Raw genomic sequence first — 22,528 nt, forward strand, 5'->3', positions numbered from 1 at the left:
CCTACAGCATTCAGCTCTTCTTCCTGGCAGCTCAGTTAAGAAGTGTTCTAACTTTGTGGGTTCAGTGGTCAAGTACTCATACCCATTTCTGTCTTACAAGTAGGCCAACTTCAAAGAGAAGTCTTTGTACTGCACAAGACCTTGCCTTTCCTGCCCTGACCCTAGACACACTCCAAGGGGTTGGAGAGTGTTTTGTGTACGGACAGACAAAGCCCTTTACAGGTGCAAGTGCAAGCTCCTCCCACCACCCTAGCTCAAGAAGACCCATCAGCCTGGTGATGGGCCATCAGTATTTGCAGGGCACACCTCAGCTCCCTTTGTGTGACTGTCTAGAGTGAATACACAAACAGCCCAACTGTCATCCTGACTCAGACGTGTATTCCACAGAGAGGCAGAGGCACTAACGTAAGGAATCTGCAATTAGAAGCCTCTATCAGATGAACAAGTTACTTAGCTTTGGTAATTTTCTGATAGAAAAATTTAATTTTTCCTCCCTGGAGATTTTTGTATTTTACCTTTTGTTCCATACTTCAGCCAGGTTTCACACCTGCTGTCTCCTTTTAGGCTTTTTGATATCAAGCGACCTGATGAGGACTACTCAGTCAATTGGCAATGATTTAAATGCTTTGATAGCCTTTGTTTTACTGATGTGTGTGTGTGATGTCCTCCACACTCTCTGTTCTCTTCTATTAGTTCTATCTTGCTGAATACTCAGCTCTGACCTCATGCACTTTATGACATCACTGTAGAGCTGGCTTCTGTCTTGACTGATATAATTATCTTTCTTTTCCTCCTATGTGCATTATGCGTCTAGATCGTCCCAGTGGTCCCAGAGGCGTTAACGTTATCTCTGGCAGTTTTTTGTTGGGACAACTGCTGCTCTATACCAATGGTTGCTCTTGTGGTCTTTTCCATATATTTGTTACAGCATTATTCATTGCTTCTTCATAAATGGGTACTTGGTTTCCCCCCCTTTGTCTGTGCTTTTACAGAGCAGCTTTGGCTATTATCATGCCGTTTTATTGCGAGCAGCTATAGCTCAGTGCCATTGACCGTTGACTCTGGGCCCCTATGGATTCAATCCCATCTTGGGGGCAGGTGATTTGTATGTTTCTACGGCCTGTAGTCTTCCAACACAGTTTGCCCCGCTGCCATGGTAACGCTGTACCCATGCTTTCAGTGCCTTAATGACTTTACCTGCCTGTGGTCCTTTCCATAGTTCTTCTGGTGCAGAGTATGTTTTTACTCTCCTCAATTCCTAAGAGTATTCGCTTTCTTTTGGAACGGGGTTGTTTTAGTCAGTGACGTTTTGCAAGGTCATTCGCTTTACATTAAAATCTGCTCAGCCTTAGCCAAGAAGCAACTCTCTGAGGACTTGCGTGCTTATTCTAAGAGAGTTAGATCCACGACCACTGCATTAGAATGCAGAGTTCCGGTCCTGGCTATATATCTGGCAGCAACGTGGGTTTCACTGTACAGGACTCCCTAACATTACTTTCTGAACATTCAGGTCCGTTGTGACAGGCATTTTGCCTGTTCAGTCCTGCAGGATGAACTTGTCTAAATTGGTCCACAGACCCTCCTCTGGGTATGTATTGCTTTGGTATCTAATTCTAAGGTAGGGAATCTGCAGCTTGATGTCTCTATCAGATGAACAAGTTACTTACCTTTGGTAACAGCTTATCTGCTAGAGGCACGATCTGGCCTCAGATTACTTACCAATCCTTCCATCTCCCCTCTCAGCAAGCTGATTTCTAAGAACAGGGACTCCCCTTACAGGGGGAGCTCTGCGAACTAATCTCTCTTTTCCTCTCAAGATCCCATTAAGATGCCTTCATTGGGAGTTCATTATTGATTAGCACAGAGATGTCTGTTTTTTAGCACTATTTCCTTACAATGGCTATTCATTCTCTGCCTGGAAAAGACCATTCCTCCGCCTGGCCAGTCAGAATTTTTATACGGTCACTCTGTGCTATGTTTAACATTCAATATAGAAGGAGATTCATCTACTTGAAAGGCCTTAGCCAGACAAATGTGTATGCAAGTTAGTAGTTTCTATAAATCTATCAATCATTTAACCCCACAATTTAAGGAACACAAATGAAAGTTAATATAACTTACTCTTTGCTATTTATTAGCAAAGAGCTAATTAATGTTCTACTTGAAGAAGGTGTCTAAGCCCAATATGTTAGAATAGAAGCTACGATCAGTCATTTCCTGTGTTTCCGAAGTGCCTATCTTCATGGCAGTTACACGATTCTACAAATAAAATACATTCAGAAATTATAGATAAAAAGCCCACAACCATGTATGTTCTGTTCTATGTGGTCTTTCTGCCACCCCTTTCGTATTTGTTTGGTCATGTGTACTAATAAATTTAACCTTCTGATGGATACTTCTACCTGAAGAGTTCCCTACCTCTTGAGTCACCACCTATTGAATATCCTCCAGGTGCCAAATTGCATCAGGGAGGGTACAATAGCTCTCCTGTGGCCATAAGTGTAGCCATCGGGTTCATCTGTGGATATGTCATAATAGTCATGTAAGGTGCCAGCCCATCTGCAGGAAAGTGCCTCTTTTTGTCATGTCAAACCCACGTTTTGCCACTGGTACTGATGTTTTTCAACTGATGTGCAGCGGCCCCAGTGCCTGTGCTCTTTCCCTAAAAACAAGGTAAAATTTTCTCATTGTAACCCAATTGGCACACACTTTAGCACCCTTGTAAGTCCATAGTACGTGGTACTTTTGTTACTTAGGGCATGGGTACCAAAGAGGGTCCCTCAGGGCTGCAGCATGTATTGTGCCGCCCTAAGGGACCCCCATTCAAATTGCACACAGCCTGCCAATGCAGACTGCTTGTCATGGTGAAAACATAACATGGCACACTCACTGTGTGCCCACCAAATCCTCTGCATATAATATATGGAAGTAAACCCTACAGGCTTTGAAGCCCTAATGCAGGCTGCACTTAGTTTTATGTGAGAACATATCTCCATGAGCAGATATGCCCCTGTGACTTCTAGTTCCATTACTAGATATTGCAAGTGACCTGGCAGCCGTCTTAAGAACATGTACTGGGCACTGGTCATCAGAAGTACCCCATCTGCATGATGGCTGCACAGAAAATAATGGTGTTTGGTATCGAACACCTTGTCGTAATACATCCATACTGTTGCCAGTATTAGATTTAATATGACATGCACCCAAAAGGGCACCTTAGAGGTGTCCACTGAAAGTCTATTAGTCCTCTAGTGCATTGGATGACTGGTATCAACCAGCCTGCCACCACAGACAAGTTTCTGACCTCCTGGAGGTGAGAGTCCATGCTCTCTGAGGCCAGAAACAATGCCTGCTCCAGAGCAAGGTGTTCACACCTCTTCCAGCATGATGGCTAGTGAATCTGTATACCAAGGCCAGGGGCTTTAAAGTTCCTACCACCTTTGATATGTGACTCCAGCTCCCCCCCCAGACCTGGGAGATGCCATTTTCTGTCCTGAGGCCCATTTGACACCAGGACAAGTGGGAAATTAGCTATGCAAGTAGGCTTGTTTCATCACCAGGCTAGTCACATACTTAAGGTGGGCTGCCTGATGTGCTCCATGAAGGAAGGGTTCCACCATCTTGGTTTTGGTGGAACTAGGAACGCTGGGATAGGGTTATGCCCACTCCCCACAAGTAGTGGTCAAATATAAGGGGTGTGGTCACCCCAGGGATAAGAAGCCAATTGACTACTACCCTACACTCCCTTAAACACTCCTGAATTGAGTACTTAAGTGGCCCCCTGACACCAGGAACTTAGATTTGCGTGACTACAAGAAGAAGGACAAGGAAAAGCGGACCAGCGCAAGAAGTGTGGAATAGCTGTGGACCTTGGTTCCAAACTCTACCTACTCCTGTCCCGACAATCGCAAAGACCCGACTCGTCCTGCAGCTGTGCATCATCCAAAAGCCTTGGAGGCCTGCCAGTCCTTTGCCAACCATTGAGCATCCCCCTTGAAGTGGATGAGCCACTTCCTGCACCAACAGGCATCAACAGTGACTGACTGGTTCCTCGTGTTACTGACCATTGGGTCCATTGAGGAAACATCTGGTCAGGATCCCAAGTGTCGAGAAGGGCAGCTATGTTGACCCCTCCAGTCTTCGATACACTGAGCCTCCTCGGAGCCTCTCTGCACCATTACCCTGGGTACCACTGCCAGTTGCAAGAACCAAGACTTGTTTGTGTTCAGCCAGAACACCACTGCTGCAAAAATGTACCTGCACATCGAGGGATTTCAGCAAAGGCCAGCTACATGCAAGAAGGAGTCTTGCTATGTTTTTTTCCCCTCCTTAACAGGTCCCGGGCGAGAACTGAGAGTCCCTCTATCTCAGGCGCGGCTCCTCCGTATGGGCGGAGGAGCATCACCCCCCACTAGCAGCAACCTCTGCAAATCCTTTTCCAGAGGATAATAAACTCTGTTTATTATCCATTCCATGTAAAAGGGGCGGGCATTGGGGTTGACCAGCTCAGGGGAGTGCACTGTGCACTCCTCTCAAAGCGCATGTGTGTTTGGCTGGCCCTCTCAGGCCAGCCAAACTCATGCACAGAAGGCTCTTTACAGCCCAGCAACACAGTTGCTTGGCTGTAGAGAGCCTGCACAGGCTCCCAGTCTGCCTGGGAGCGCCCTGGCTGGGCGCTCCCAGCCAATTCTGACGCTGCTCAGAGCAGTTTCTGCTGCATCGACGGGAGAGAAGAGGAGCGGCGCAGGAGCAAAGCAGGTAAGTGATTTTCTCCCTCGTCCTCGCCGCCACTGGCCAGCCCTAGCCACGCACGTCGCTCCTGCTCTATCTCCAAGTGGCCAGCCAGCACATCTGCACCCGAGCCCCACAACCCGAGTACATGTCTTCTGCCGGTGTTTCCTTTGCCTAGGGGTCCCCACAAGTCAGGCCCACCCTGCTGGGCTCTGCCTGATGTTTCCCACCTTGCAGTCCCTGTTGTTTGACAGGTTCCTTCAAACCTTGACAGCTAAACCGCTTAGCGATTGAGGTTACCACAGCGACCACTACTTTTGCGCCCTGACTCCCTCGGACTGTATGCCCCAAACTGGTGGTGTTTTCTTGGACCTAAATACCTTAACTGCCAAATAAGATCTTCAACAAATTCAAGAATACCTATGCAGTGAATGTGTCCCCCATAGGATAACATTACCACATTTGAGGCTCATGCCTCAAATCTGACAACTGTGATTTTGTACTGTTTACCTGTATAAATCTAAAAACGCCTAAAGTACTTACCTGAACCTGAAGATATGATGTCTAAAATGTATATATAATATACTGCTATTTTTCTAAATTGGTCTTGAGTTTCTTCTTGAGTGTGCATCTCTTTTATTGACTCTCCATGTTCAACAAATGCTTAACACTACCCTGTGATAACCCTAAACTGCTCACCCTCACTACCACAAAAGAGAGCATTTGGAATTATTAGTTTAAGCCTTGTAAGCCAATAATTATCAACTGGCCCATCTGCATGGTGTACCCCTACGTTGGTACGCTACATAGATAGCCAGCTTCCTACACCACACACCAATGTTGGTTCCTTTTTTGTGCCCTTCTGTACAGAGCCCAGAATAGCTCGTCAGGACATTGTCTCCATATTCTTAAAACTTAAAATCTGGAGCTTTTTCTGGGATGTCTACCTCAATATTAAAGGTTTTAAAGTATGCTGCTCCAGTTTTGCTCTTGGACCCCCCACAATGTCTGTCTCTTCTGTCTGGGACCCAAGCATGTGCAGGATGTGGCCTCACGCATTTCAAGCCCATCAAGGAGTGTGATGGATTTAGAGGAAGAGTTCCCCTAAAGACCTTTGCCTCGTGATGAGTAGTTTGGAAGACTTGAGGGCTGAGTCGTCGTTGGGCATCCAGTTTATACATTGCCAGCAACCACAAGTACCAAATTGTTGATCAGTTTATCCTTGCCTGTGTGTTCTTCTCCAAGAAACAGACTATTTCTTGTTGGATTGTGCTGTACATCAAGATCTGCTACACTCTGGCAAGAAGGAGCCTGCTGATGGCATCAAGGCCCATTTCAACATGGAAGAGACCACTTTTTCAGTGCTGTAAGGAGTGTCTTGTACATCTGCCAGCTACAGTGTGGAGTTAGGTCCATACCTTACACAAGCATTGTTGCATGACTTTGACATCTGCATGGATGGTCATTTTGCCAGCTCTGCTACAGGACTTCCTGGCTTGACCATATCCTCAAATTCTCCACCTGTAAGGTACTCCTGCAGTATTGAGGCTAGAGGTGAGGAATCTACAGATGGAAGTATCCATCAGAAGGACAATTTACTTGCCTTGGAGCAGAATATCGGATACTCCTTCTTCTCTTCAGAGCGCTTGATACAATAGCACATTATTCGTAATGTGAGGCTAGAAATATAGAAACATATTGTTAACAAAACTCAGGCTCTCAGTCCCCATGGGGGATTTAGCAGTCCCAGACTTTACTATATTGCTTTGAAATTACAGTGGGAAGCAAGATGGATGGAAGAATGAATATAAATTAGGCACAAGGTACAAGAGCAGTACCACTCCCACTCTAACAGACTTGGCGACCATCCTAATGGGACGCAGTGGAAGGGTGGGCAACCTGCATAGTTTGCCAGGAGCACTTAAGCACTGCTGGGAACTCAGACTACAAGGACATACAAAAACAATCAATGAGCTCCATGACTCCTGTTAGAGGGATTAGCAGCCCTCCCACATAGAAATAACTGGGACGGACTATCAACATGAAAGGAGAAGAGGATTACACAGTTACATACTTATTGGGGAGAAGCATCTTTAGACTTCCCAGAACTTACTAGTGAATGTAATATACTGAAAGGACATTTCCTGTTACACAGTTCATTTAGAGCTACAGTACACCAGGTATGAAAGGTGGGACCCACTGAACTACCCATACACAGGGCTCCAATTGATAAGTACAACCAGAGACAGAACCAGGGCTACATCACTCCTGTAGAAAGCTTTACACAAATAGGTTAAAGGAATAATAGATGAACGGAGATAGGCATCACATATTGGTAAACCTGCATAAGAGACAGAATGGGTTCATAAACCTGCAAAGAGACAGACTGGGAACCCATTCTGTCCAGCGCACCTCGAGTCTCCAGAAACAACTAATTAAAACTAATACACTTAAATTACCTACACACCTAAAAGAACTAGTGCACTGCCCAGATGCACGCGGAAGTTAAAGCTGACTTGTGATATAGGTCATGGAGTTGTTGAAACTTGAGCATATACTGGGAGGCAATCTTGCTTTCAATTATGGAAGCCACAAATAGACAAATACATCGTACAAGAGAGATAGATATGCCTGTACCTGTGACACAGAGATAAGCACCACAAGCATGTTCATAACTTTAGCACTGGTATTAATCAAAAGACTATCCAATGAAATAGAAAGCGAGAAGACACAGCTGGTGGCAATGAGAGACAAGAGACACTGAAATTGACTGAATGTTAGACTGCTCTTTTGAATGTGGAAGCAAGGAGAGAGACAAGGAAGCCTGATGAGTTTACACATGTACCGACAAAGTATCAACTTACATGTGATAATATAATAGGCGAGGAACCCAATCAATGAAAAGCAGAATGAGGAAGGGCATGATATACAAAAAGGAAATTACCCTGGGGTCCTGTAAGGAGCCAGCATGAACACTTGAATGAATTCAGCACACTGCAAGAGTGTTAATGATCCCTAGTAGAGGACAATATAATGAACTGAAAGAGTCAAATGATTATCTTACCTAAACTCCAACAACAGTTACAGAAATTGCCAATGGGCAGAATTATAAAACAACCTGAACAAAGGAATTTGTATTAACTGTAATTAAATTATGTTAGTACAGAAAAGATACTGATGTAAAATAGAACTTCATGCACATAGTAATGATTTAAATAGGACAAGTTTATGACTGATGTATCATGGAAATACTTGCAATAACTATTACTTTTGTTAGCAATCTTTCTGGTGGATACTCTATAAATCTGCAGGTTCCTCTCCAATCCACTCACCTCTCCATGCTGGGAAGTGATCATGTGCCTTTTAAATAAGGCCAAAACTTTAATACACTGCAACCTTTTTCAATCATGTTAGCCTTGTCTCCACCTCTAAGGGCATGGGGACAAAAGAATGAGATACTGACATCAGTGCACTGGGGTTACACATTGTATGGACCAGTAAGGCCAAGTGTGGAGTAGTTTCTGGAGACAGGATGAAGTTGTGGAGCCAATTGCTGGCACAGAATGAGTATTACAAACATTATGCATAAATATCATATTATGGAGTTTCTTGTTAAAGATGATCTTTTTATACAATCGTATAACAAAGATGGGTCAATGAATTACGTGCCCTGATTAGAGCTGAACCAGGGTAATTTTCTAAGAACACACCACATCTTCAAAGTGCCTTTTTATTGCATGTTAGTTTGTTAATTGTAAATTCCATTTTTATAGGGCCTTTAGACTGATACTCACTGAAGTTAATATACATTTGATTTCTGAAGACTTTTAATACATCACTTAAATATAACCTAGGCATTTAGAAACTCCTCTGTTGGTTACTTTTCAGAACTCTAAAAAGAGCACTTCTGTTACACTTACACAACAGGACTGGCAAGATGAAAAGTGAAGTGCATAAAAGTGAATTGAGGAAAACAGCAGTGAATCATACCAAAAAGCACACACTATATGTTCTAAGGGGGTACAGCAGTAGGATAACTACCGCTAATGCCCATATAACATATGGAAGGCTGCAACCTGGAATTTAGTCTGCAATGTTACAAAATGTGACTGTACTGCTCAAGATTAAAGAATGAACATCCAAGTGGAGCAAGCAGTGCTTAAGAAATCGACAGTGTCATAACCCAGTTCAGAGGGCCACGGGTCAAACAGGAGTTTCTGGGCCCAGCCGTGGTGGTTGAGGCATTTTAATCCGAATGTCCCGGGGCCTGCCCTACTCTGGATCCTGCAAAACATGTCCAAGTACCCCCTTCTGCACTTCTCAGTTGGGTAGTGCAGAGCAAACAGTCAAGGCTGCTTTGTGGGGAAGCGCCGATAGAGATCAGTGAACACTACTCATAACTCAATGTTCAAGTAGCGCAAACAGTAAATCAATGTCCAGTCAAATAATTGTTTTATGTACAAATAAGTATTTAATTATAATTCTGCACACGCAAAAGTAAACAAAATTAAAAAGCAATTACACAGTCCTCCTTGAGGTTAGGGATTTAGTAGTTGTCAGGCCCCTTCCTGTCGTCCCACCTCTAGTGCAATGGGTTCAGTGTTATTCCCCTCCAATGATGACTGCATCCAGGGAATGTAAACCACTAGGTTGTACTCTAGAGTTCTCCCTTCAGATTTCTCCCTCAGATTATTTTCATAAATTCAATCACTAGAGTCTGTGGGCTTGCAGCATCAATAGTGGCAAGTCCCCTGGGGCCCCAAAGGCCCATTTCCTGTCTTACGAGGAAATGCTGTATGGAACCTGTAAGGGAATGCCTCCTTGGCATAGTTACCCCCTGACTTTTTGCCTTTGCTGATGCTAAGTTATGATTTGAAAGTGTGCTGGGACCCTGCTAACCAGGCCCCAGCACCAGTGTTCTTTCCCTAAACTGTACCTTTGTCTCCACAATTGGCACAACCCTGGCACCTAGGTAAGTCCCTTGTAACTGCTACCCCCTGGTACCAAGGGCCCTGATGCCAGGGAAGGTCTCTCAGGGCTGCAGCATGTCTTATGCCACCCTAGGGACCCCTCACTCAGCACATGCACACTGCCTCTCCGCTTGTGTGTGCTGGTGGTGAGAAAATGACTAAGTCGACATGGCACTCCCCTCAGAGTGCCATGCCAACCTCACACTGCCTGTGGCATAGGTAAGTCACCCCTCTAGCAGGCCTTACAGCCCTAAGGCAGGGTGCACTATACCACAGGTGAGGGCATATGTGCATGAGCACTATGCCCCTACAGTGTCTAAGCCAAACCTTAGACATTGTAAGTGTAGGGTAGCCATAAGAGTATATGGTCTGGGAGTTTGTCAAACACAAACTCCACAGTTCCATAATGGCTACACTGAAAACTGGGAAGTTTGGTATCAAACTTTTCAGCACAATAAATGCACACTGATGTCAGTGTACAATTTATTGTAAAATACACCCAGAGGGCATCTTAGAGATGCCCCCTGAAAACATAGCCGACTTCCAGTGTAGGCTGACCAGTTTCTGCCAGCCTGCCACACACCAGAAATGTTGCTGGCCACATGGGGAGAGTGCCTTTGTCACTCTGTGGCCAGGAACAAAGCAAGTACTGGGTAGAGGTGCTTCTCACCTCCCCCTGCAGGAACTGTAACACCTGGTGGTGAGCCTCAAAGGCTCACCCCTTTTGTTACAGCGCCTCAGGCATCCCAGCTAGTGGAGATGCCTGCCCCTCCGGCCACTTCCCACACTTTTGGCGGCAAGGCTGGAGGAGATAATGAGAAAAACAAGGAGGAGTCACCCACCAGTCAGGACACCGCTAAGATGTGCTGAGCTGAGGTGACCCCCTGCCTTGAGAAATCCTCCATCTTGAGCTTGGAGGATTCCCCCAATAGGATTAGGGATGTGCCCCCCCCCCCTCCCCACAGGGAGGAGGCACAAAGATGGTGTGGTGTAGCCACCCTCAAGGACAGTAGCCATTGGCTACTGCCCTCCCAGACCTAAACACACCTCTAAATTCAGTATTTAGGGGCTCACCAGAACCTAGTAAACTAGATTCCTGCAACCTTAACATGAAGAAGGACTGCTGACCTGAAGCCCTGCAGAGAAGACGGAGACGACAACTGCTTTGGCCCCAGCCCTACTGGCCTGTCTCCCAACTTCGAAGAAAACTGCAACAGTGACGCATCCAACAGGGACCAGTGACCTCTGAAGCCTCAGAAGACTGCCCTGCACCCAAGGTCCAAGAAACTCCTGCGAACAGCGGCTCTGTTAAAAAAACCTGCAACTTCTTTGCAACAAAGAAGCAACTTTAAAGACTTCACGTTTCCCGCCGGAAGCGTGAGACTTTCCACTGTGCACCCAAATCCCCTGGCTCGACTTGCAGAAAACCAACACCTCAGTGAGGACTCCCTGGCGACTGCGAGCCCGTGAGTAAACAGAGACGACCCCCCTGAGCCCCCACAGCGATGCCTGCAAAGAGAATCCAGAGGCTCCCCCTGACCACGACTGCCTATAACAAGGGACCCGACGCCTGGAATCAACACTGCACCCGCAGCCCTCAGGACCTGAAGAAACCGAACTCCAGTGCAGGAGCGACCCCCAGGCGACCCTCTGCCTAGCCCAGGTTATGGCTGCCCCAAGGAGCCCCCGTGCCTGCCTGCATCGTGGAAGTGACCCCCGGGTCTCTCCATTACTTCCTATCTAAAACCCGACGCCTGTTTGCACGCTGCACCCGGCCGCCCCGGTGCCGCTGAGGGTGTACTTTCTGTGCCTTCTTGTGTTCCCCCCCCCCGGTGCCCTTTAAAACCCCCCTGGTCTGCCCCCGAGAACTTACTTACCTGCTGGCAGACTGGAACTGGGGCACCCCTGTTCTCCATTGAAGCCTATGTGTTTTGGGCACCTTTTTGACCTCTGCACCTGACCGGCCCTGAGCTGCTGGTGTGGTAACTTTGGGGTTGCCTTGAACACCCAACGGTGGGCTACCTATGCCCCAACTTTGAGACTTGTAAGTGTTTTACTTACCTGCAAACCTAACCTTTACTTACCTCCCCAGGAACTGTTGATTTTTGCACTGTGTCCACTTTGAAAATAGCTTATTGACATTTTTTCAAAGACTGTATATGATATTGCTTTTCTTCAAAGTTCCGAAAGTATCTAAGTGAAGAACCTTACATTTAAAGTATTAACTGTAAATCTTGAACCTGTGCTTCTTAAAATAAAATATATTTTTCAATATAAAAACCTGTTGGCCTGGAGTAAGTCTTTGAGTGTGTGTTCCTCATTTATTGCCTGTGTGTACGCAACAAATGCTTAACACTTCCCTCTGATAAGCCTACTGCTCAACCACACTACCACAAAATAGAGCATTAGAATTAACTACTTTTGCCACTATCTTACCTCTAAGGGGAACCCTTGGACTCTGTGCACACTATTTCTTACTTTGAAATAGTATATACAGAGCCAACTTCCTACAGAACCCTTCAGCTGTGCAGCACAGCCATGCTCCATATCAGCAAAGTCTGGCTGCATTCAATCACACTCTGCAGCACCCGCCAGGCTTTCTCCCTCAAGTCACACCACCAGATGGTTCTAGCAATCCGGGTGCTCCTGCTCTGGCGATCAGATGATGTCACTTTTCCCTCTGCAGGGGCGGGGGTGGTCTCTTTGCTCCGTTGGGGCTCTGGCAGTGTCCTGTTTAACCTTGGGTCTTATTCCCTGCAGTCCATAGAATACAGGCTGATCTCACCTTGGTCACAGCAGCAGTTTCTTGGTTTCGGGTAGCGACCCAGACCCGTGGCCTCAGCGTCTCCGGCAGCCCCTCCTGGCTTTCGGGATTGCCTCCACGACACTCAGAAGTCTGGTCGCGCTGACCTGGTGATTGTGTCTGCAGGGGCTCCTTCTGGCTTTTGGGGTCGCGAATCAGTCCAGCACACGGGCTATGTCCCAATCGGTGCAAGAGCAGATTCCTTACACCTCGCACAGTGGGTCCTCAAGTCAGGGCTCCCCTCTGGACCTTGCTCCCTCCATTGCTCTCTTCTTCCCTCACAGGGCACACTGGTCTTGCCGAGAAGGCAGGTGCTGGTCCTCCAGGGCAGGTGGTCTTTGTTTCCGTGAGTGATTGTCCCTCACCCAGCAGGGAGACTGAGGCTTGGGCCCCTAGTCCTTGTCACAGGCAGAAGTCTTGAAGCGCTTCTCCTCAAACAGGCCATCTACCTGCTAGGCAGATGACAATGTTTGAGGGCTCAAATTCCCTTATTTATAGTCCTTTACCAGACCAAAAATGTAATTTTGAGTCTTTGAAGTTTTATAGTGTTTCATCTTTTTTTAAATGGGCATCTTTCCCCTTTCTTCTTCCTCCTGAAAGTTATCTTTCACAGAAGCCAGGACTCCGAAGCTGGTTAACCCACAACAAGATTCATGGGAGTGACCAGAGTTCACATATGGAAGTCAGCCACAGTGATCTGTGCATCACAAGGTTAAATCTTGGGCCCTTAACCCTACTCTTTATGATTCCCTTATCAGCGTCCTCTCTTTATCCTGAGATATGTCTAGGTCTCTTCCTTGTGATCTGTCATTTAATCAAAGAGCCCTTTGAAACGTACAGAGGGAGAATTGCTCTACCATCCTCCAGTGCATGTCCCATCCAGCTTACCGGAATGCAGCAATACACATCTGTCTGGGGGAATTCCTCTCCTCCTCAAGTTATCACCAGGCAGGCCTGGGCTTCCTAAGATGAATCCCAAGTTCTTCTAAGTAATGTACCAGTGCTGGAAAATTTGCACTGAGTGTACATCCACAGGGGAGATCGACATAGTGTCAGCCACATCAGCACAACTTGGCCTCAACATCCACAGGGGAAAAACCAAGCTCTGGAAGGCTAACACGGCTCGCATAGCTGTTGTCACTCTTGCAGGTGATGCATTGGAAGAGGTTTGAGGTCTTAGCTTATCTAGGCAGTGTCATAGACAAGCAGGGCAGCACAGACACCAATGTCAAGGCAAGAATCGGCAAAGTAAGGGCTGCCTTCACTCAGCTAAAGAAGATCTGGAGCTCCAAGGGCCTAATGCCAAGGTCAGATTCTAACACCAACGTGTAATCTGTCTTTCTGTATGGAGAAGAAACTTGGAGGACAACTGTGACCACCACCGATAAAGTCAGACCTTCATCAACACCTGTCTGAGCAAAACAATTCTCCAAATCCACTGGCGAAACACCATCAGCAGCACCAATCTATGGCTTTAGACTTTCCAACTCCCTCCTCATGAAGAAATCATGGCATGACACTGGAACTGGATAGGTCACACTCTACCCAAGGAGACGGGTTACACCTGGAGTCAGATTAAAAGAAAAGCCCAGGACAGAGATGGCTGGAGAGTTGTGGCTGACGGCCTATGTCATAGGAAGGACAGTAGGTATATGTATGCTCATCCACAGCACACTTATTGCACATCACTGTTATCCTCATGTATTATGCCACCACCAGCATACCGATATGCAGCACACACATTTAACTCACTTCCAGCACACATACATTTACTATGTGTGCTCGGTACCAAACTTTACCCTTTGTGTAGTGTATTGTTTGCAAGTGCAAATGCATTCAGCATGTTTGCACGACACATGCACTTCCACATCAACCTGATGTATGCCAAGGGTGAGCTAAGCACACAGTGGAACCTTTAAGAAGGTGAGTGAACCTGTAAGCCTCTTTCCAGTGGCACAGGGTGAAAAGGACCTCTTCACTACTAATGATCACCACACAGTATGTTACCACCACCGCGCTTGTGTTGGTTAACTCATGGTGGTAGCATTCCACCACTATGAGAGCAATACTTTCGATGCCCATCTTGGACAGGCCTAGAGCATATGCATGACCCGTGTTCGGCTATGACAAAAATAATCAGCATTAGGGATCCAGACAGTAAGACAGTTCGGCATTCAGAGCAAGGATTCACATCCGTTTCCGTGTAGTGGACTTTTCCATCCCAACAGACAGCTTCAAATGCAATTCCACCTCCAAATAAGTGGTGATTCCAGCTAACCTACTCACAGGATATGAATCTATACCTGGTGTGTGGTGCTAAAGAAAAACGTACCAGCCAATAAAAATAGTTTTCCTTCATTGACTATAGATTTAAATGACTGACCACAAGGTTCTGTTTGTCACAAAGATTACTTCCACCCTTGCACAAAAATTAATTTGATGCAATAAAATGTAATCTTTAGATAACTTGATGTATGGAAAACAAAGGACCTTAGAGGGGAGTCTCATTGCAAACATGATCAGGGTCAATCTTGGAGCAAAGCAAGTGTACTTCTAAATGTCCGGTAAATGCAAAGAGTATTGATACTTGTGTTTCATATGTTAGTTACACTATTTATGAGCATTTTAACTGAAATTTTACAAGTAGTTGGTTCTTGTGAAAATTGTTTCTACTGCAGTATGCTGGGGTGTCTCCTGTTCTTTTCTCAATATTGTCTCTACAATCTTGTCCAAGGCTGTCCTTCATTTGCATTAAAGAAAATGCTTTGTTTTTCAAAAACACATTTAACATTGTGTATTTCCATTCTGTTTTGTATCATGCATACAGGTGCTGGAGCCTCAAATTCAAACAATCTGATCATCAGTTCCTTCATCAGAGCAACGTCTTCCATCACATTAACAACATTCTTTCAAAATCTGATGATGGGGATAGCGAGGAGAGCTTTAACATTAGTGTGCAGTCTGGGTTTGAAGCTATAAATCAGGTAAGTGAACTGTGAAAAATCAGATTCCTCTTTCAAATGTACCTTATATAGTAAACTAGCCATGTAATATTTTGGTAAATCTTTGTGGTTCTTCCTTTCTGTTTATTTATAGTGGCACTTAGCAGTTTCTTTTTTCATTGCATCAATTTAGTCTCTTAAGCTTTTAAAGATTGTTCCCTGACCACATAACCCATTCTGTATCACAAAAAGAATATGATTCCCAGCAGTCTTGAACTAAAGAAATAGAGCAAATTCTTAAGCAGTTTGTTTTCAAACATTTTTGTAAAATTACTCTTACCTTACCAAGAAACATTTTTTCAAAGTATTATACAATTACAGTATTAACCAACAAAGTGGATCCCTAGCCGTTATGATTGTTTTTTTTTTTTTTTTTGAGGAAGTTATTCTCATGTGGGTTTTGTCACTTGAAATGTATGCTGTTCTTTTAGGAACATTTGAGCTGCTAGTTGACTACCATATTGGATTGTCCTCCCACATAAGATCTCCATAATGTCCCAGATTTTGACTTAGTTATTAGTGTTTAAAGTAACAAATAGGATATACAGTACCTAGAAAATCGTAGGTAAACATATCTAAGCTTAGATAGTAAGCAGGCAATTTTATAATTGTGGACTATTTTTGAGCTACCATAGTCATTCTGTGTAATACTAATATTTTATCAATGCTTGTACAAACTGACCAAAAAAGGAAAACGTGACCATCTAAATAAAAGTAGTTCATAGATAAACAGAGTGACACATGAACTGTGATTTGCATGTAGAAAACAGATCAAAACTTTTGGAAAAAAAACTTAATTTATCAATTTAGGTATGCCACATATTTAAAAAGTATATATTTTTGATGAAAACTTAAAACCTCAGTTTTATAGCTTTCAAAATATCGAGACACACCAGACTGGATCCGGAAGGTTTAAACAGCATCGCTCCTGCTTGGTGATTAGTGGCACAGTGCGACTCCGCAATGTCTTCGTTCCACCCCAAAGTGAAGATGGATCTGCATATGAGCGCCACTCATGCATGTCGATGTTAGGTTGTTTATTTTTGCACCTTTGTACATGGATCTGGTGCTTGCTCCTATCAATTTCTTAGTCAGTTGACTCTTATATTTTTTGCTCAAAATTCTGCTTTTTCCCAGTGTGCAAGGGAATTGGCCTCCCATCACAAAAAAAACTACAGGGTTTAAGATTTGTAGGTATTGTAGCAAACAGATGTTTGTGACATACCCCCATGAGGTATGCTTCTGGTGTCTGGGTTTGGGGCAAATGACCAAGTCCTGCAAAAAGTCTGCCCTAATGAATCTGAAGGCGATTTGGGAAGGCCAAGCGTGATTCATCCCAGCCCTGCTACTCTGTCTAAGAAGCCTTGAGGGCGTCAGGGTGTCTCTTGGGCTCAATCCCTTTCCCACCCTGAGGAGCTGATTTTACAACTAATCTCTATGCAAACCTATGTTTCCAGGCCCATTGGTGACATTGCAACAGACTTAGGCTTTTAAAGAGCCATGTCTTTACTCTTTTGGCTGCCTTTGGCCTGCTTTCTTGCACCACGTATCTGTGGAGCCCTCCAGTCTGGTTACTGCTGGCATGACTGTCCTCAGTACCATCTGTGGCCCCTGAACCTGCCTCAAGTTCATATTCAGTGCCACAACCGGCTTCCAATCTGGCACCAAAATTCTCGCTGATCGCTTTGACCAAGACTCCGGCCCTGTCGGTGCTAGAGAAAAACACTCAATCAATAGTCCTCTCTAAATCGGAGCTCAATAAATCTCAGCCCCAACTGAGGTTATGTCCTGAAGCCATAACGACACACTCAATTCTAGTTCAATCCAGCTTAGACAGAAACATATCTCTGCCTCAGAAGGCACCACAGCCCTTCATCAACTCTTCATTTCTGAATCTGATCAGGTGGCTACGGAGGAAGGTGCAGTGTATGCCATGGTGGTGCGTAGGGCAGCTGAGATCTTGGACCTAGACTTGCTTAAGGTGCTGGTCAGGACTAACCTCCTGACAGAGGTGCTTCAGCCGGGGGTTGCTACATCAGAGCTGATGTTACCCTTCAATGAAGCTCTGACCGATGTCCAAATGGGGATGTGGTCCAAGCCCAGCAGAGGAGCTCCTGTGAATAGGACAATTGGCCGCCGTCATTCACCAGCTCCTAACAACCCTAGTTTCCTCACCCAACACCCCACCCCAGAGAGCTTGTTGGTCCAAGCCCCCACTTCCTGTGGTGCCTTCCCTACCGCTCCCCCAGATAGGGAATCCAAGAGGCTGGAGAAACATGGGATGAAGTTGTTTTCGTCCTCCGCCATGGTGTTGAGGTCAGTAAACGCCTATTGGGATGTTTTTCCCATACTTTACGGGATACAGTGGCACAGGTGCTGCACCAGGTCCCGGAGGGCGTACGTGACACACTCACCCAAGCTATCAAGGATGGGAGACATACTGCCAAGTTTACCCACCAGTGTGGCTTGGACACGACCGACTCGCTGGGCAGGGTGATTTCTTCGACTGTGGCCCTCTGACGCCTGGCTACGTACCACTGGCTTTTCGAGGGATGGGCAGACAAATCTGATGTTCATGCCTTTCAATGGGTCATGCCTTTTTGGTGAGAAGGCAGACTTGGCGCTTGAGTGGTTCAAGGACTCTCGAGCCACGGCCAGATCCTTTCGAGGCTTCGGGAGGGGCGCAGTACCATACCAGCCACAGGTTAGCCACCGTCCCCTGGCTTCACAGCATCCAGTGCGAGGATGAGGTTATGGTACCTTCAGACCCAGTGGGTCTAGCCAGAGGTAGGCCACCACCCAGCCCCCTTCTTCCGCAACGCCCAAGCCCTCCTAGTATAGTTCTGCCAGACCATATTCGTCCAGTTGGAGGGAGGATTCGATTTCATCTCCCTCACTGGCGGTCCATAACATCGGACAAATGGGTCTTGCAGATTATAAAGAAGGGCTATCCCTTCCCCTTCCAGTCCTTACCTCCCTCTGTGCCTCCATTAAAAGAACGGGTGGAGGATCATTTAATCTTGCTCCGTTAGGAAGTTACGGCTCTCTTGACCAAGGGGAGCCATAGAAAGGGTCCCGATGTCAGAAGTAGGCAGTGTTTGTTATTCCCGCTACTTTCTGATTCCAAAAAAGAACAAGGGTCTTTGCCCTATCTTGGATTTAAGGGACGTCAGTCTCTTCCTCAAAAAGGAGAAATTCAAGATGCTCACTCTAGCTCAGGTCTTGTCTGCTCAAGACCAAGGAGCCTGGATGGTAGCGTTGGATTTGCAGGATGCATATTTTCACATCCCCATCCTGCCCGCCCACAGGCATTACTTGTGGTTCAAGGTGGGCCACAAGCACTTTCAGTTTAAGGTGTTCCCCTTCAGTCTCACCAGTGCCCCTCAGGTGTTTACCAAGGTAATGGCGGTGGTAGCAGCTCATCTGCGCAGGTTAGGGATTTCAGTCTTCCCCTACCTCGACAACTGGCTGTTGAAGGCTTCTACGACTCTGGCTCTCGTCACCCACCTTCAGACTATGGCAGACCTCCTACATTCGCTGGGGTTCACTATAAACGTGCTAAAGTCACACCTGACTCTCTCTCATAAGCTCCTTTTCATCTGGGCTGTTCTGGACACAGTGCAGTTTCGGCTTTATCCTACCGAGCAGCGAGTCAAGGACATTCAGGTTATCCTACCGATGTTTTGGCCTCCATCCTGGATTTTGGTGAGACCGACTGTGTGCCTGTTGGGACTCATGGCTTCCTACATCCTGTTAGTCAAACGTGCCAGATGGTATATGAGGGCTGTGCAATGGGACTTGAAGTTCCAGTGGGCACAGCATCAGGGAAATCTTACTGATATGGTTCAGATCTCGGAGAGAACTGCAAAAGATCTGCGATGGTGGTTAGTGAATTGTGATTGGGTCAAAGACTCCTCTCCCTTTCTCAACCAGATCTCAAAGTAGTGACAGATGCGTCACTTCTGGGGTGGGGCGGCCACCTGGGAGAAGTGGAGATCAGGGGCCCCTGCGGGCTCCATATCAACTTATTGGAGCTCTGTGCGATCCGGCTAGCATTGAAAGCATTTCTTCCGTTTGTGAAAGGGAAGATAGTGCATGTGTTCACGGATGCACAATGTGGTACTACAACAAGCAGGGCGGTGTGTGGTCGTGGACCCTTTGTCAAGAGGATCTGCGTCTCTGGACATGGCTGGAACAGCAGGGTTTAACCCTGGTGGTTCAACACCTGGCAGGTTTTCTGAACGCCAGGGTGGACGAAACCAGTCGTCGATGCCTAGCAGATCATCTAGTGGTATCTCCATCCGGAGCTGGTGCAAGGACTCTTTCAGCAGTGGGGAGAGCCTTGGTTAGATCTGTTCGTCTCTGCAGAGAACGTGCAATGTCAGCAATATTGCGCATTGGCGTTTCCAAGGCAGCAATTTCTCGGTGACACTTTTCAACGCGAGTGGAGTTCAGGCCTCCTGTACGCTTTTCCGCAAATACCACTTTTGCCCAGAGTTTTCAATAAGATCAAGAACGACCAGGACCAAGTCATCTTAGTGGTACCAGATTGAGCACAGAGGGTCTGGTATCCTGAGCTTCTCAAAATGAGCATCAGTGCTCCATTCAGGCTGCCACTTCGGGGGGGTCTTCTGTTGCAGCAGCAGGGGAGGGTTCTCCACCCGCACCTGTCAACTCTGTGCCTTCATGCGTAGAGATTGAGTGGCAGCAATTGATGGCTTTTGGTATACGCCTGCCGTTGGAAACGCTTTGTATATTATTTAAAGAAAGCCCTCTTTCTGCTTCTCGTTCTGATATTCTTCTCTTCATTCTTTCCCTAGCCCAGCAGGGTTCTGCCTTGGGGACTCTCAAGGGCTATCTTTCTGCCTTATCGGCATTTCTTCGGCTGCCTGAATCAGCCTTCTCTGTTCAAATCTCCCATGGCACATAGGTTCCTAAAAAGGGCTTGTACAATTATGTCCCCCTACACCCTTTATTATGCCTCAATGGGACTAAACTCTTGTCCTCACATTTCTAACGTGTGCTTCTTTCGAGCCTTTGCACAACTGTCCCCTCCGGAGGCTCACCATCAAGACAGCCTTCTTAGGGGCAATAACATCTGCCAGGAGGGTGAGTGAGATGCAAGCCCAGTCACCAAAGCCACCATAGCTCACTATGCATCCAGACAAAATGGTTCTCAGAACTCGTTCCTCTTTCTTCCCCAAGGTGGTGACCCCATTTCATCTGGGTCAGAACTTCACCCTGCCCACCTTCTTTGCTCCACTGTATCCCTCTAAAGAAAAGGAGTGACTCCATCGACTGAACCCAAAAAGAGTGTTGTCGTTCTACCCTGACCGCACAAGAGTTCCGGATGGATGACTAACTTTTTGTGAGGTACGATGGAGCAAAAAAAGGGTAGGGCAGTGCAGAAGCGAACCATTTCACGCTGGGTCGTTGTAGGAAGTTGGCTCTGTATATACTATTTCAAAGTAAGAAATAGTGTGCACAGAGTCCAAGGGTTCCCCTTAGAGGTAAGATAGTGGCTAAAAGAGATAATTCTAATGCTCTGTTTTGTGGTAGTGTGGTTGGGTAGTAGGCTTATCAGAGGGTAGTGTTAAGCATTTGTTGTACACACACAGGCAATAAATGAGGAACACACACTCAAAGCCTTACTCCAGGTCCATAGGTTTTTGTATAGAAAAATATATTTTCTTAGTTTATTTTAAGAACCACAGGTTCAAGATTTACAAGTAATACTTCAAATAAAAGGTATTTCACTTAGGTAATTTAGGAACTCTGAACAATCACCATAGCACGTACAGTTTTGGCAAAAATGGCAATAAGCTATTTTAAGAGAGGACACAGTGCACAAATCAACAGTTCCTGGGGAGGTAAGTAATTGTTAAGTTCACAGGTAAGTAAAACACTTACAGGGTTCAAAGTTGGGTCCGAGGTAGCCCACCGTTGGGGGTTCAAGGCAACCTCAAAGTTACCACATCAGCAGCTCAGGGCCGGTCAGGTGCAGAGGTCAAAGAGATGTCCAAAACACATAGGCTTCAATGGAGAACAAGGGTGCCCTGGTTCCAGTCTGCCAGCAGGTAAGTACCCGCATCCTCGGGGGGCAGACCAGGGAGGTTTTGTAGGACACCGGAGGACACAAGCAGGCACAGAAAGTACACCCTCAGCGGCACAGGGGCGGCCGGGTGCAGAGTGCACCCAGGCGTTGGGTTTTGTATTGAAAGCAATGGGGAGACCCGGAGGTCCCTTCAACAATGCAGTCAGGCACAGGGGGGGGCTCCTCGGGGTAGCCACCACCTGGGCTAGGCAGAGGGTTGCCTGGGGGTTGCTCCTGCACTGGAGTTCGGTTCCTTCAGGTCCTGGAGGCTGCGGGTGCAGTGTTGGTTCCAGGCGTCGGGTCCCTTGTTACAGGCAGTCGCGGTCAGGGGGAGCCTCTGGATTTCCTCTGCAGGCGTCGCTGTGGGGGCTCAGGGGGATTGTCTCTGGCTACTCACTGGCTTGCAGTCGCTGGGGAGTCCTCCCTGTAGTGTTGTTTTTTCGCAGGTCGAGCCGGGGGCGTCGGGTGCAGAGTGGAAAGTCTCACGCTTCCGGCGGGAAATGTGAAGTCCTTAGAGTTGTTTCTTTGTTGCAAGAAAGTTGCAGATTGTTGAACAGGGCCGCTGTTCACAGGAGTTTCTTGGTCCTTGGTTGCAGGGCAGTCCTCTGAGGCTTCAGAGGTCGCTGGTCCCTGTTGGATGCGTCACTGTTGCAGTTTTCTTCGAAGTTGGGAGACAGGCTGGTAGGGCTGGGGCCAAAGCAGTTGTCGTCTCCGTCTTCACTGCAGGGCTTCAGGTCAGCAGTCCTTCTTGTTAAGGTTGCAGGAATCTAGTTTCCTAGGATCTGGGGGGCCCTAAATACTGAATTTAGGGGTGTGTTTAGGTCTGGGAGGGCAGTAGTCAATGGCTACTGTCCTTGAGGGTGGCTACACCCTATTTGTGCCTCCTCCCTGAGGGGAGGGGGGCACATCCCTAAACCTATTGGGTGAA

The 22,528-nt window shown here is 46.6% G+C and overlaps 1 protein-coding gene across 17 annotated transcripts in view; it reads left to right on the forward strand.

Annotated features, from left to right (window-relative positions):
- Window positions 1–22,528, forward strand: part of MYCBP2 (MYC binding protein 2) — a 1,769,078-nt gene that overhangs the window by 1,432,797 nt on the left and 313,753 nt on the right. For all 17 annotated transcript variants that reach the window (XM_069205243.1, XM_069205245.1, XM_069205247.1 and 14 more), the window contains one exon: window positions 15,332–15,488. In XM_069205243.1, the coding sequence (XP_069061344.1) occupies window positions 15,332–15,488 (157 nt within the window). The remainder of the gene's footprint in view (window positions 1–15,331; window positions 15,489–22,528) is intronic.

Source organism: Pleurodeles waltl, chromosome 8 (assembly GCF_031143425.1).
Source record: "Pleurodeles waltl isolate 20211129_DDA chromosome 8, aPleWal1.hap1.20221129, whole genome shotgun sequence".
NCBI classification, from domain to species: domain Eukaryota; kingdom Metazoa; phylum Chordata; class Amphibia; order Caudata; family Salamandridae; genus Pleurodeles; species Pleurodeles waltl.